We start from the raw sequence: 16863 nt of genomic DNA, 5'->3' as shown, positions 1-16863 counted from the left end.
GATGCTAAAGGGGAAACGATTCTTCTGACATTGTTTCACACTGCCCAAACCGTGTACAGTTTATTTCAGTAAGTCCCAAATCCTCGTTCAGAAAGCATGTTCAATTCACCTAATTTTATTTCAGAAGATTTTCTTTTTTTTTTTTTTTTTTTTTTTTTAAATTTTTTTTTTTCAACGTTTATTTATTTTTGGGACAGAGAGAGACAGAGCATGAACGGGGGAGGGGCAGAGAGAGAGGGAGACACAGAATCGGAAACAGGCTCCAGGCTCTGAGCCATCAGCCCAGAGCCCGACGCGGGGCTCGAACTCACGGACCGCGAGATCGTGACCTGGCTGAAGTCGGACGCTTAACCGACTGCGCCACCCAGGCGCCCCTCAGAAGATTTTCTTAATGAGATGATGATGATCACGTTTTGAAATTTTTTATTTATTTATTTATTTATTTATTTATTTATTTATTTATTTTAAGTTTATTTATTTTTGAGACAGAGAGAGACAGAACATGAATGGGGGAGGGGCAGAGAGAGAGGGAGACACAGAATCGGAAGCAGGCTCCAGGCTCTGAGCCATCAGCCCAGAGCCTGATGCGGGGCTCAAACTCATGGACCGCGAGATCGTGACCTGAGCTGAAGTCGGACGCCCAACCGACTGAGCCACCCAGGCGCCCCAAATTTTTTAGAGTGAAACCTTACAACCAAAATTATTTATTTTTATTTTTTCCAATTAAAATTTTAGCAACATAGAAGTCCATATAAAATTTTACCTTAAATAATTTAATAGCTTCTGTCTGTAGAGCTTCAGAGGGTAGTGTTGTCAGTGGGGAAATGATTCCTTCTTTGCTGTGACACAAAGTAGGGTGTCTCCATATCTGAGAGGCTACATACATGATAAAATGTAAACAGAAAACACAAGAATCACTTATTTTGGCCTCCCATTAATTAGCTCTTTAGAAATTAGCTTATTCAGGCCTGGCTCACAGCTTTAAGTCTTACAGTTCGTGAAAAACCTTTGGTAACATTATTTTATTTTAGTTTCCAGGTCATTGGGATTTTCATGTTTCTGTGAATAAAGTAAATCTAGAAGAATTTGGTCTTAACATTCTATGTGAAACAAGTCTACCAGGGCACTATGACATAGCTGAAATCTGCTGAAGATCAGTGACCTAGGTAGGGAAATGATTCTGAGAAGGAGCTGGAGAGAAACAGAGAGGAGAAGCCAGAGTAGAAGGAGACAGAAAGATAAAGAGAAACTTAAAGACATTCCTAAAACCAAAATTTATTAAATTCCTATACTAGATACTGCAAGTAAATATGATCTCTGTATTACATAAAGCACAGCATCGAATCTAGACTCTCAATGAGGACACCTGAGCCATAAAAAATTAATCTCAATGCAAAGCAACAAATGCTATAAAAGAGTTAAATGCAAAGTGCATTGGGACATAATTTTAACATTTATTCAGTACCTTTTATGAGCCAGATGCTGATGTGGAGTGGGCTTATTGACAAGGGGAATTCCTAAGGTAGGTAGGATTTTATCAGGTTAGTGAGAAATGTGAAGGAAGGGGAGAGTTTCAGGCAGAAGGAATAACGTGAGCAAAGGTAGAAAGGTTATAGGACATGGCATATTGGGGAATGATGGTGTCCCTGGAGCCTAAGAACCACAGTGAGAATCTTGGCCCAGGACAAACAAAGCCAATGAAAAGATGGATAGATTGCAGGGAAACAGGAACTCACAAAGTGAAAACTCCATTAGGCTAAGGAGTCCATTTCATAAATTATAGAGCCTTATATGTCGTGAACTTACAAGGTTCTCCTTCGATATTGAGCAGTTTGCAAACCAGCTGTTCAAATTCAGATCCAACATTTACATTGTTACTTCCTGCCGCAACAGTCAAATGATAAAGCCAAGTGTCCTTAAAATCAAAACACATTAATAGAGATGTTAACTAAGATATAATTTTTGATGACCTAAAGAAAAAAAACAACTTGCATAAACAGTAGAAAACTTTGACACTGAATAATTTTTTTATTTTTAAATAATAGCCAAAAGCCACTTAGTCGAACAGTTCTGAAGCAGGCTCTCTTGAATTATGTACATAGGACATTTTTCCATTGTTTAAAACTTTATTATTTTCTATAGATGTTTCTTACAAGAAGCATGATAAAATTAAGTAAGTTAATATGATGCTAAGAGACTAGAAAAAATACAACCAGTTCATATTCTTTTAAGAAACACAAAAAAGTCTATCAAATTTAAAATCTGACTCTCAATACATATGAATAACACATAAAAAATACTTGGGAAATCCAGAAAATTTAAAGAAGAAAATAATATCCAGAAGGAACTTACCTCAACACAATAAAGGCCACACAAGAAAAACCCACATCTAATATCACACTCAATGGTGAAAAACTGAAAGCTTTTCCTCTAAGATCTGGAACAAAGCAAGGATGCCCACTCTTGCTACTTTTATTCAATATAGCACTGGAAGTCCCAGCCAGAGCAATAGGGCAAGAAAAAGAAATAAAAGGCATCCAAATTGGGAAGGAAGAAGTAAAATTATCTGTTTATAGATGATATGATCTGACACATAGAAAACCCTAAAGAGTCCACAAAAACATTGTTAGAACTAATGAATGAATTCAGGAAAGTTGCAGGATACAAAATCAACACACATAAGTCAGTTGCACTTCTATACACTAACAATCATGGAAAAATCTCATTCGCAATGGCATCAAAAAGAATAAAATAGTTAGGAATAAACTTAACCAACTAGGTGAAAGACTTGTACACCAAAAACTATAAAACATTGATGAAAGAAATTAAAGCAGACACAAATAAATGGAAAGACATCCAGTATTCATGGACTGGAAGAATTAATATTTTTAACATGTCCATACTACCTAACCTCCAGATTCAGTATAATTCCTATGAAAACCCCAATGGAATTTTTTACAGAAATAGAAAAACCAGTCCTAAGGAGCCACAAAAGACCCTGAATAGCCAAAGCAATTTTGAGTAAGAAGAACAAAGCTGGAGGTATCACACTTCCTGATTCAAAATTATTACAAAGCTACAGTGATCAAAACAGAATGGAACTGGCATAAAAATACACATATAGGCCAATGGAACAGAACAGAGAGTCTGGAAATAAACCCAAGCATATATGGTCAACTGACCTCGGGCAAGAGTGCCAAGAACACACAATGGGGGAAAGGACAGTCTCTTCAATAAATGGTGTTGGAAAAACTGGATATCCACCTGCAACAGAGCGAAATTGGTCCCTTATCCTACACAAAACACAAAACTCAACTCAACATGGAATAAAGACTTAAACATAAGACCCAAAAACACAAAAGTCCTAGAAGAAAACATACGGACAAAGTTTCTGGGCACTGGCCTTGGTGATGATTGCTTAGATATGGTATCTATGGTACAGGCAACAAAAGCAAAAATAGACAAGTATGATTATACTACACTAAAAAGCTTCTTCACAGTAAAGGACACAATCAATAAAATGAAAAGACAACCTATGAAATGGGAGAAAATTATTTGCAAACCATTTATCTGATAAAAGGTTAATATCTAAAATATATAAGGAAATCCTATAACTCAATAGTAAGAAAAAAACCCAATTAAAAAATGGGCAAAGGAACTGAATAGACATTTCTCCAAAGAAGACATACAAATGGCCAACAGATAACACGAAAAAATGTTCAACATCACTAATCATTGAGGAAATACAAATCAAACCATAATAAGATATCACCCTGCACTCATCAGAATGGCTTTTATAAAAATAACTTTAAAAAAAGATAACAAATGCTGGTGAGGATGTGGAGAAAACATTTATCCACTTCTAGTGGGAATGTAAATTGGTACAGCCACTAGGGAAAATAGTAAAAAATAAAACTGAAAATAGAATTACCATATGATCCAGCATTTCTGCTTCTGGGTACATATCCAAACAAATTGAAATCAGGAGCACAAAGAGGTATCTGTACTCACATGTTTTTTTGTGGTATTACTCACAATAGCCAAGACATGGAAGCAACCTAAATGTCCATTAAGAGGGGTGCCTGGGTGGCTCAGTCGGTTGGGCGTCCGACTTTGGCTCAGGTCATGATCTTGTGGTTTGTGACTTTGAGCCCCGTGTTGGGCTCTGTGCTGACAGCTGGGAGCCTGGAGCCTGCTTCGGATTCTGTGTCTCCTTCTCTCTCTGCCCCTCCCTGACTTGTGCTCTGTCTCTCTCTGTCTCTCAAAAACAAATAATTGTAAAAAAAAAAAGTAAACAAAAAAAGGAGTAATTTATAAAAGCTGTTTATATGTTAAAGATATTGTAGCCATCCATGGAAAGTTTTTTTTTGTATTATCCTTTTGGTTATGTTTGTAATTTTATTTGATATAGACAAGTATTTCAATTTTTTGTAGTCAAATCTATTGACTATTTCTATTGTGATTTCTTACGTTGTTTTTTTTCAGAAAGTACTTTCTATTCAGATATCAGATAAAGGCCCTTTAAAAAAATAATTTCAGGGGCGCCTGGGTGGCTCAGTCAGTTAAGCCTCTGACTTCGGCTCAGGTCATGATCTTGCAGTTTGTGGGTTCGGGCCCCGCGTCGGGCTCTGTGCTGACAGCTCAGAGCCTGGAGCCTGCTTCGGATTCTGTGTCTCCTTCTCTCTCTGCTCCTCCGCCTCTCATGCTCTCTCTCTCTCTCACTCAAAAATAAACATTAAAAAAAATTAAAAAAAATAGTAATAATTTCATTTATCTCTTTAAATTCATTTGGAAACTATCTTGCTATATGTATGAGATGAAAAACTAAACTCATGTTTTTCTAAAGAGCCAATCTCCTCAATATATAATGAGCATACCATATTATGTACTGAATGATCCATTACCTCCCCACTAATCTGTGATGCCTCTTTTATCTTTTAATTTTTATATTTTAATTTTATATTATGTTAATATAATATATTAATATTTTACTATCATATTAACTCTTTTATATATTAATGCTTATATTAACATTAACTATATGAACAGGGGAGGGAGCAGAGGGAGAGAGAGAGAGAGAGAGAGAGAGAGTGAGAGAGAGAGACTCTCAAGCAGGCTGCATGCTTAGCAAAGAGCCAGACACGAGGCTCTATCCCACGACCCTGGGATCATGACCTGAGCCGAAACCAAGAGTCAGACGCTCAACCTAGTGAGCCATCAAGGTGTCCCTTGTTTTATGTTATATTAACTTTTATACTGTTTACTTATTACATATACACATAATACATACAATAATTCATTTTTAATTGTATCTAAACCAAAATTTTGTTGAAAATGAGTCAAAAATATAAGGGAGAGGTTTTAGAGTCACCCTGAAATACCCAGTCTGAGACATCCACATTTTGATCTAACTAAAGCAAACGTACTAATTTCAGACTTGAGATTACTTTATTTTTACTTTTTTTTTAATGTTTATTTATTTCTGAGAGAGAGACAGACAGAGCATGAGCAGGGGAGGGGCAGATTGAGAGGGAGACACAGAACCTGAAGCAGGCTCCAGACTCCAAGCTGTCAGCACAGAGCCTGATTGAGATTACTTTTAATGAGAGGATAGAGAAATGACACATTTGAACAAGGCTCATTTCCAGGGACATGAAGAAGCTCTGCAAATAGGGCTGAAAGTCTGACAAGGTCTCTTCTTTGTGTCCATAAAATTGATTTGAAAATCATTACCAGATCTTAATGACGTCAGTGTACTTCATTCAAATTCAACCAGTAAGTCCCTAGGTACCTTTTCATGCTTGGATCCAATTAGGAGGTAAGTCGGACCTTGGTCTTTGGGATGGATCACGATGGTGTAATGTGTGGATAATAGACTTCGCCCACTGGCTTCATAATCTTCATCTGAATCACAGGATCTGTCAACCTCTTCAACTTTAGCTTCCCAGAGTTTGATCTGACCTAAAGGAAACTAAAGTAAATGTTAGTAATTTTGAGGAAGGTACTTTCTAGATCTTTTCCTACTAAAATTTTTCATAGTCCTTTTCATTCTTACCTATATAAAGCATACTTTTTTTTTTTTCAATGAATGCCCAAAGACAATTGGGTTATCCACATTGTTACAACAGTAGTGGTCACAAGTAAAATACCCAATTATAATATAAAAGAACAGTTTGAATAGCAGACAAGAAGCTAGTTCTGTACGGTGGTTTGGATTATTCATTACACTGAAATGACCCATTACCTACTCAAACAATTATGTAACTCAGTCAAACTATTCATTTGACTTTCCCCCCACAGAACTGATGTGATGATTAAGGTATTGGATCAAAAGGACAAGCGTAGACCAAGTCTCAATGCTATTCATAGAAAAAGTGACAAGGTTAGGCAGCTGATATGAAGAAGTGTGATTAATTACCATCTTAAACCCAATGTGTTTCAAGGATATTTATTAACATATGGAATCTATCACGAAGCAACGCCATGATTTCTTCCATTTTACTTTAAGAGTAAGAAAAACTTCCTAAAACTGATTTACATTAAATTTTTACCTACTTTTATTGACAAAAGCCATCCTATCTGCTGTGTTGAATATTTAGCACATTTGTTTTAAAACTTTTGTTTTAATTAAGTACAATTTATTCCAGGAAAACAAAAGGTCTGCTTCAGATTTACAGCTTCTAAAATATTTTATCAGGTTTGCAATTGCAGTCTGAAAATGTTTGTTCTAACCTAGGGATATTTACCAATATCCATTTTCATGCTCAGGCCCAGGGCTCAGTGTGGGGCTCTCTTCCCACCTGCACTCACTTTCCAGGTGGTCTCATCCAAGCTCATGGTTTTCGTGGCAGCATAATTAGCTGTCCACATGTTTATAACTACAGACTCACTATCTCTACTTAGCTGTCTAACAGCATCTCAAACAACTTACTCTGCTCAGTCTCCTCTAAGTTGTTGGCAACATTATCTTTCCAGCAATTTAGGTCCCAAACCTTGACATCAACACTGACCGTCTCACTACTCCTCAAATACATGACGCATGCTCCCGCCTCAGGGCCTTTACACTTGCTATTCCCTCTGCCTAGCATGTTATTGCCTGAAATATCCACATGGCTACTCTTTTACTTCCTTCAGAGCCTAATTAAAACATTAGCTTCTCAGTGAGGTCTTACCTGTATATCTTATCTTAACTGAAATATTATCTGCCTAATAGCTGATTAATAGTAAAAAATGATTTAATTCATTTAATTAAACTTGTTCTCTTTCATGAAAGCCATGACTTCTCATTAAATTAATAAGTATTTTCTCAGTAGTCACTCTGTGCAAAGCACTCTGGGCACTGAACGAAGAAAATTTGCTTTTGAAGAAAAAACGCAAAATTAACTTACCTACACTTTCAGAAAAAGACAGCAGTAAAAGAAAAGCCAAATAAATAAATAAATAAATAATAAATACTATTTTTAATTTACTGAATAAATACAATTTTATTTATTAAATATATTTATTATACATTTATAGCAGAAGATTTGTAATAAGTAGCAAGCTTTTAAAAATGGGAAAAAGAAAACTAATTCTACTGTGATAATATATGACAATCCTACCCTAATTGTGTGCTTTAGATATATCCCTATGAAAATCGAGGTTTCATCCATCCGAATATTTAAAGACCATTATTCACTTTAACCAAAGGATTCACCAAGCCTCCATAAACAGTAAACAGACCTAGTGCTTTTAACTATTTTGACTGAATAAAAGAAGACGCTAATCCAGATTAAAAACAAATTGTTTCTGAAACATCTCTCGCACAAAAAGAAGTAGGTCTATATGGATTCACAAGCATTCTCAATACTTTTCTAGTGATTACAATGGAATTCTACTCATCCATCTACTTCTTCTGACTCGTTTCTTCTGTGACCAACCTTATCCACTTTTATTACATTATTACTAATTATTAGTGAGAATAAGTTCTCTTTTAGCAAAATTTAAATAAATTTCTATGTTTAAAACAAATGCTTATTATAGGAAGTATAGAAAGGTATAGGAAAAGAGAATGTAAAAAATCATCCATAAATTCTACCATCACAGATAATTACTCAATATTTTGGGACAGTTCGTTCCCATCTTCTGCTATGCATATTTTTACATAGATGTGCCGGCCTGAGAATTATAAACTCAGCATCCCAACCATCCACTCCTAAAATCTCCCTGTAACTGCAGAAGAGAAGTTGGGAACTACATCTGTTGGAATCCCCTTCCCTCCAGGGTTCTCAGCTAGAGCCTGCCTCTGAGATAATCTACATGAGGTGTGGAGTGTAAGGGGAAGGAGAAGTTGTTACTCTTTTGAGACACTTGCAGTCAGATGTGTGGGCTGATGTGAGAGTCATAGAGCTTTCTCCTAAACTGTTGAGGACGAACTGCCTCTGTGCTTTGGGTCAGGATTATACTGAATGTAGAATTTTATATTGTGCTTATTTTACATTCTTATGGAAGCATTCCCTACATTACTTCGGAGGTATAATTTTTAATAGCTCTGTTAATTCCCATCCCATGAGCAACACCGAGAACAAAGGCATGCATTTTAAATATAGCTGGTTGGAACTGAGAGTGCAGTCTGAAAATGCAGCAGAGAAGTAACTAACTGACCTACGTGACGTGGTCACTGGATCAAGAAGCCTGGTCTCATTGATGTAGAAATTAGTCACAGGCTGCCATTCTGTGGGGCTCGCATCAGTATTTTATGCAAGTACTTTCGGCACATGTTGATCCAATTTTTAGTTTCAGTAATCCAAAGGTGATGAGGAGTACCCACAATGATAGCCAGGCATACACTTCACCTGTGAAAGCTATCCCATCTTTTTCTTTTTTTTATTTATGTATTTTTGAGAGAGAGAGAGAGAGAGAGAGAGAGAGAGCAAGGGAGGGACGGGGGAAAGAGAGAGAGAGAGAGAGAGAGAGAAAGAGAATCCCAAGCAGGCTCCACGCTGTGAGCAAAGAGTCTGATGTGGGCCTTGATCCCATGAACCATGAGATCATGACCTGAACTGAAACCAAGAGTTGGATGCTTAACTAACTGAGCCACCCAGGCACCCCTCCCATCTTTGTACTCTGAAAGTGTACTCATGACTGGAGATAACTCAAGTTCTTTTGGGGATGAGATGAGTTTAAAAATGAATACAAGGATATAAACAGGTAGAGGATGGATAGATAAGTGGTATCTAGGGATTTGAGAGCCTGGGACAGGACTGGAATCTTTTCCCTCCCCAGATTTTCTTTCCTATCTTGCTGTTCCCCTCATTCAGAACCTGGGCAAATATAAGAAATTGACAGCTTAGAATGGGAAGATTTTTCTCTTCTAAGACAAAGATACATTAATTAAAAGTTGCCAAGAGTTATAATTAAGAGTCAAGACCCTTGTGGGTGTGTGGTTACCCCAGTAATAAATTTTTGCAAGATTTCAACCTTATCAAACACTCTGAAGTTTTTGTTAGCAACGGAAGAGTGAAAGAGAAAATTTAAGCCACAACAAAGAAATGCCTCTAATCAGCTTATTAAAAAGACATACATACCTTATCTTCTTGACTACGAAAATAATACAATGTTTTTCCTATAAGCGTACACCAGACTCTCTTGGAGTAGCCATGCTTTACCTGAAATCATATTTCAAAGAATTACAAATGTAGCTCAGAACTCTGACACCGTGAAGTGTAGCATATACACTCCACCTGAAACTGTACTCGTATCCAGTTCGCTCAAGGTATAGATATTCCAACTAGATTGTCCAAATGCAGTTTTTTTTTTTTATTTTTTTTTTCAACGTTTATTTATTTTTGGGACAGAGAGAGACAGAGCATGAACGGGGGAGGGGCAGAGAGAGAGGGAGACACAGAATCGGAAACAGGCTCCAGGCTCTGAGCCATCAGCCCAGAGCCCGACGCGGGGCTCGAACTCACGGACCGCGAGATCGTGACCTGGCTGAAGTCGGACGCTTAACCGACTGCGCCACCCAGGCGACCCTGTCCAAATGCAGTTTAAGATTTACCTGTTTGGCTTTAGTGCTCACCATTCAACACTTAACAAATTTTTGCTCTATGTCAAGTACGATGCCTCTAGGGCTAAGAAGTCAAAGACGAACAAAACAAGATGCCCATTTCACAAGTAAGTTTATGTCATAATTTCGGTGTTTTACAGATTTTCAGTAATCTTGTGGCTCTCTGGGTTAACCCCCTAATAATGTTAGAAATGAGAAGATTAAAACCTAAAAAAATTCTAGTGCTTTCCCAAATATTAAAGATTCACTCTTCAAAACATCTGATGCCTTCTCCAGAAGGATTCATGCTAAATATTAAAATCTATAATTATATACTGAGTACTGCCTATGTGTCAGGAAATATGTCAAGTGAGTGGGACAGAATTTGATTCTACCTCTTGACTTTGAATAGTTAGAGATTGCTCTAGGGTCTGTGCATTTTATAATTTAAGCTAAGGGACTCAGGAAGGCCTTGCTGACATTGAGTCAAGGCTCTGAAGGAGGTGGATGAGCCATACAGTCATCTGAGGGAAGAACACTGGACAAAGGGATATGGTATGGCCGGGAGATGGTGTGTCTGAGACTGAGCAAGTGAGGCGAGAGGTCGCCGTGGAAGGGACATGAAGGGTGGGGGTGGGAGGCATGCATGTCTTACAGGGCCCTTGTAATGACTTACACTGAAATGGACTGTTCTGACAGGAATACACTGAGAAGAAAAGAAACAACTTCCATAATAGAGTTTACAGGAGGCAAGTCACCCGAGTAGAAAAGGCCTGTTTTTTGAGGTCAAATGGACCAAAGCTTCAACTGCAGTTCTGCATCATGCTAGATGCATGTCCTCAGGCAACTGACTAAACCTTTCAGCCTTCTGGTCCATAATGTGGGAGTATTGTATACCTTATTGGGCTGATGTGATGACCAAGGGAGAAAAGTAAATAAAGGATAATAGTAGTTACTCAATAAATGCTTCCTTCCTCACTATGAATAAGGCGCAGTAAAACCACATGTTATTTAAACCCACACACATAGCCAGACTTTGGGCTGTGGTCTTAAGCAAACACCACCATCCAACAGTTTGATGGATTTAGAATTCGCTCGAGCAAAAACAAAAAAGGTTTCATTTGGCAAGACATATTTCAGTTTAATTAAAGTTAGAAACAGATATTTACAGATAAATATCCTGTAAGTTTTAAACAGTTTGTATCACCCAGTTGGTTCTTTCTTTCTTTCTTTCTTTCTTTCTTTCTTTCTTTCTTTCTTTCTTTCTTTCTTCTTCTTTTAAACAAAACCCAGAAGGGCCTCTCATCAAAACTGGAGTACAATGCATCTGGCTGTAGAGAGCATACTTTTGAAATGATTTATCTTTAGAGTAGCACAACGTGTACCTTTGAAGAACTACAAGTTAACAAAGGCCATTGCCAATTCACTGTAAAAACTGTGTTTTAAAAACACAGTCTATCTTTATGTGTACGTCTGATTGTATTAGAATTTCTTAAAACTCTAACTTATTCTGAAAAACTCATAGTAAAGCAAATTATGATAGAAGAATCCTCATAAAAATTTAAAGGCAACCTCCAACCCTAGGGCTTCGGCAAACAAAGTAACTGAGTCATTTTTTTACCTTGAATCTATAACAAAGGGACTTCCTATCAGTTCTGTCTGAAACTTTAAAGACACGGTATATCATACCCTGATTAGCCTCTGTCATCACACAAAATATAAAATGCCACAATCGTCTCTCCTCTCCTAAACATTCATGCCTCCAGCATTCTCCACCATAAATCCTGTCACCAGTGTTGCTGACTTCCAAATTGAGGTGAAAGTCTTGTGATAATAATGCCTCGCATTTTGGGAGTGTTTATGATGTGCCAGACACTGTTCTAAAGCACTTTATAAGCTTAAATAATTCATTTCATCCTCAGGGCACCTCGGTGGTTCAATTGGTTAAGCATCCGACTTCAGCTCAGGTCATGATCTTGCAGCTCGTGGGTTCGAGTCCCATGTCAGGCTCTGTGCTGACAGCTCAGAGCCTGGAACCTGCTTCAGATTCTGTGTCTCCCTCTCTCTGTCCCTCCCCCGCGCGCGCATACACACACACACACACACACTCTCTCTCTCTCTTAAAAATAAACATTAAAAAATTAAAACAAATTTCAATCTTCCCAACACCCTGTGAGGTTGTCACTATGATTATCCTTCCGCTTTACAGATGAAGACAGTAAGGCAAAGAGCCTGCAAGCAACCTATTCAAGGTCACACAAGGGCAAGTGGCGAAGCCAGGACTTGCGCCCATGCTCTTGCCCTAGCCTCTTTCCCTCACTGCCTCTCTACATCCTTAACTCACAGTTTCATGCTCTCTTCATTTCCACTAACTTTTGGTGTCCCTCCATTTTTGTCCCTCCATCCCCTCCACCGCACCCTCGACTTTTTTTCTTCACTGGAAACTGCTCCACTTTTGAAACTGACATTTTATTCTCTGATTTCAACCTTCTTCCCCTCCTTCCTTCTCTCCTTATTCACACCACTCCTGTTCTTTGACCTCTTTCCAAACAGTAAGTCCCCTGATTCTTCCATTTTATTCCAGTTTATCAGTTCTCTCCTGGCCTCTCTTCCCTTCCTCCCAATCTTGGGTCCTGGTTTGGTCACAAAACACCTCTTGCTCCAAGGGCTGGGATTGTGTCGCATTCTCTGCTTCGAACATATACACTCAATACAATTTCATCTCCATTTGCTTTTAGGTAATCCAGTGAAGAGTGTGGGAAGAGAGAGGGAAGGTTATGGGGGGCTTTCTGCCATAACATTAGCCATAGTTAACAACTTAAAATTGGGTAATAAATATATGAGGTTCGTGTTATTATTCCTTCTACTTCCACACATTTGAAAATGCCCAGAATGAAACATTAATTTCAAATCATCACCTTGATAGGCATGTATAAAGCAAGTAAAGTTAATTACAGAATCTAGGTGGTGGGAATATGGGTGTTCACTATAAAACTGTCTTCCAACTTTTCTGCATAATTGAAAATTTACACAATAAAATATTAGAAAAAAATGACTATCCTCACATTGCTACAATGTGAATTCTCTGCTCCTATTTCTGGGCATCTGAAGATGTAAGAGAAAAATAACAAGTTCCAATCACTAAAGTCAGGTGGGTCCTAGTAACACTTAGCAATCTTTCTATTTGCCCTTGAGTATATCCCTATGTCCCTGATTATTCTCAATCCTTTCCCTCATTCTCACTACATAATTTTGTCTTATGGAGTAATCTTCATCAAGAAAATTGATGATATCAGGCGTGATCTCATTCAATCCCCGACAAACTTAGATATTCATCCTTCCTCGCCTTTCTGCCAGTCCAGCCCTTCCACCCTACCCACCATGCCCACTCACCATGCCTCCCCACTTTGCCTACCACCACACTTGCCCACTATGGTCTTCCACCATGTCCTTCTGCCATGCCCTTCCACCATGCCCGCCCACCATGTCCTTCCACCATGCCTGCCTACCATGCATGCCCACCATGATCACCCACAATGCTTGCCCACCATGTCCTTCCACCATGTCCTTCCACCATGCCCACCTACCATGCCGACCAACCATGCTCGCCCACCTACTTCTTTTGAGCTTCATTTCCCACTTCTCCTCATCCTGGCTTCTTCCTCTCAGTTTGCAAACTCAAGGTATGCCTTTCCTGTCCTAAAAATGCCTCTCCTGACACCATGTTCCCTTCAGCTTCATTCCCTCTAATGTACTGGACCAGGTGGACAGTACTCTGAACTCAAATACTGCACTTACTCATCTACCCTTTGTCCTTCAACACACTGCAATGTGCCTTGCTTGCGAGCACTCCACTGCCTGCAGACCCCTCCCACCCGGTCACGCACTCCACTTCCATGATCCCATTACCTACTTTCCAGGGTCTCTTTGCATATCTCCTTTGTATGCTCTCAGCTTTTGTAAAACCCAGTGTTCCAGCAGGAGGCCCCCACTCTTCCACCACACACGTGTCCCTGGGAGACTTCTGTCATCGTCATGAATTCAACCACGACATTCATGCTGAGAATTCCCCAAATTCTTCTCTCCAACCCAGCCTCCTCCTGTGATGTAGACTCATTGGCACTGCTTGACGGACTTCTTAATTCTTAACTCAGGTGTCCTCAAAGCTCTAAAAATTGGCATGGTCCAAAATAACCTTTGAATTATCCTAAAACTGTTCCTCCTCTCTGAGCTGTCTTATGTGGCACCATCTTTCACCCAGCCAACCATTTGCACTTCCTAACCCTGAATTCAACCAATCTAACTGAAGACTTTACCTCCTCTCATTATTTAAATTCACCTTCTCCTCTCTTTCCCTATGACCAGCTCAGCATCTCATCCCCTTCACAAGAACAACTTCTGCTAACTGTTTTTAGAACTTCTTTCCACCTTGCCCCCTGCAAATCCACCTTCCTCTCAGCAGAGTGATCTATTAGCAACATGAACATGCCCCTGCCTCTGTTACAAACCTGAAGGGTTCCACATCACATTCAGGGTGAAGAATAAAGTCTTTAACAAGACAAAAATCCCTCCATGACCAGGCCCCTCCACCTTGTTCTCCAAAGGACATGTTTCCAGCGTATATGGCACCGCTTTGAGATACTGTCTTTGTTCCCACTGTCTCCTAGCCTGGGATACCTTCCCTGCCCATTTCCATTTGGTGTAATGATTCCTTCTCTTCCCTGAAGACTCACCACAAATAAATCTTCTCTGAGAAGTTGTTCCTGATCCCACAGCCTAAATTAGATTTCTCTGTGACCTTACCATGCCTCTCATAATTGCACTTGGTACATATTATAATATGCTAAGTCCCTTTCTTTCCCAATAGATTATGCTCCTCTTTGAGGAATGGGGGGTGGGGAGGGGCCAATGGCCTATTCATGTTGATATCCTCCAGCCCATTGGCTGGCATGTGGTAACTACTCAATAATTTTTGTTTTTTTAAATAAATGACTTTTTATAGAGAAAATGTTCTTCCTAAATATTAAAAGTTGCAAGAGTGAATATCCAGAATCAAATTAGTCAAGTTCTTAATATCTACCTACATATTTCTGTACTTAATAACAACGTGACAGCCTGAGAAAACGTCCTCCCCTGCAAAGTATTCAAGTGCTGTTCTGCAGTAGCTTAAATTGTAGCCTGAGTGTGAGCTCAGAACAAGTCACTCAGAATAACTGAGGCAAGAGTTTCTCTTATAAGGCTCTGAGGGCGACAATATGGGGGTGGACATGAAAATGGTAGGAAGGAAACCTAATAAGCATCCTGTCTATAAACCCAAATGGTTAAGTCATCTGATAATCACATCTACTTATACTCATTTAAAACGCAAGTATGAGATGGGAGGCAGGGAATAGCAGAAATGTAATATGCAGAAACTGACAATGCCATGTGGATAAAGTAAAAACAATCAAACAAACACACGGTGGAACAAGTAACCAACCCTTAGCCACAGGATCATATTAAAGTCTAAGGGTTTGATACACATGGTCCTTGAAACAGGAAGACAACTAGTTATTATGAATTATAGTAAGAATATGATTTAAAGCATCACTGTGTTCACTGGAAAGTATATATTTGCATAATACTAAGAAGTTTCTAAGTCATCAGTAACTGAAAAAATATTTTCATGGTACTGTAACATTTTGGAAAAAACAGAGCACAACTCGGTGAATTTTTTCTCCTACTTTTGGTGTAGCTGGTCAATCTTTGTAAATATTACTGAATAGCACCCACATTAATGCTAGCTATGGTGACATAACTCTTCTAAATCTAAATTTTTAACTTATGTAAACAAAGCACATGAAGGATGAGTGGTTACTCAGAGGTTATTTTTGTGTGTAATAATTTATGTGTAAATATTTTATTATATTTTTCTAAGAGTGACCAATTTTTAAGTTTAAAAATAATATTTATCTTAGGATTCTTACTCTTTCTTTCTTTTTTTTTTTTAAATTTTTTTTTTCCAAAGTTTATTTATTTTTGAGACAGAGAGAGACAGAGCATGAACAGGGGAGGAGCAGAGACAGAGGGAGACACAGAATCTGAAACAGGCTGCAGGCTCTGAGCGGTCAGCACAGAGCCTGATGCGGGGCTCGAACTCACGGACGGTGAGATCATGACCTGAGCCGAAGTCCCGAAGTCGAATGCTTAACCGACCAAGCCACCCAGGCGCCCCAAGGATTCTTACTCTTTCTAAAAAAACTTAGAAAACAGAATTAAGCAAGAATAAAATCACATAGCACTAACCAATATGTCTTGGTATATTTCATATTCAGACCTTTTTCTATAGATGCATATAATAAAGTGGGATAATAATATAATACTGCATTCTATTTATTTTATCACCTAACAGTGTGTCATAACATATTCCTATAGCACTAAATATTCTTTTACAATATTTAAAATGGCTGCATAGTAGGAGTGCCTGGGTGGCTCAGTTGGTTAAGTGCCTGACTCTTGATTTCTGCTCAGGTCATGATCTCATGGTTCATGAGTTCGAGCCCTGCAGTGGGCTCTGAGCTGACAGCACAAGGCCTGCTTGGGATTCTCTCTCTCTCTGCCCTCCCTCACTCATATGTGCTTTCTTTCTCTCAAAATAAATAAACTTTAAAAAATAAAAAATAAATAAAATGGCTGCATAGTAGAGCATTATCTGATTATATGTACTTATTTAAACTATCCCTACTCTACATTTAAGTTGATCCCAATTTGTTTTTGTTATAAACCATGCCATGCATGTAATCTTTCTGGGGCAATGGAAACATTCTGTATCTTGACAGAGTGACTGTAAATATTTG

The 16863-nt window shown here is 38.5% G+C and overlaps 1 protein-coding gene across 3 annotated transcripts in view; it reads right to left on the bottom strand.

The window, feature by feature from the left end:
• PLEKHH2 (pleckstrin homology, MyTH4 and FERM domain containing H2) overlaps nucleotides 1-16863 on the bottom strand; it is a 115418-nt gene that overhangs the window by 35687 nt on the left and 62868 nt on the right. For all 3 annotated transcript variants that reach the window (XM_030310500.2, XM_030310501.1, XM_030310502.1), the window contains exons 16-19: nucleotides 9567-9647; nucleotides 5792-5971; nucleotides 1807-1915; nucleotides 764-876 (exon numbers count right to left, since the gene is read on the bottom strand). In XM_030310500.2, coding sequence (XP_030166360.1) covers nucleotides 764-876; nucleotides 1807-1915; nucleotides 5792-5971; nucleotides 9567-9647 — 483 coding nt within the window. The remainder of the gene's footprint in view (nucleotides 1-763; nucleotides 877-1806; nucleotides 1916-5791; nucleotides 5972-9566; nucleotides 9648-16863) is intronic.

Source organism: Lynx canadensis, chromosome A3 (assembly GCF_007474595.2).
Source record: "Lynx canadensis isolate LIC74 chromosome A3, mLynCan4.pri.v2, whole genome shotgun sequence".
Classification (NCBI taxonomy): Eukaryota; Metazoa; Chordata; class Mammalia; order Carnivora; family Felidae; genus Lynx; species Lynx canadensis.
This window is presented reverse-complemented; position numbering and strand designations above follow the sequence as displayed.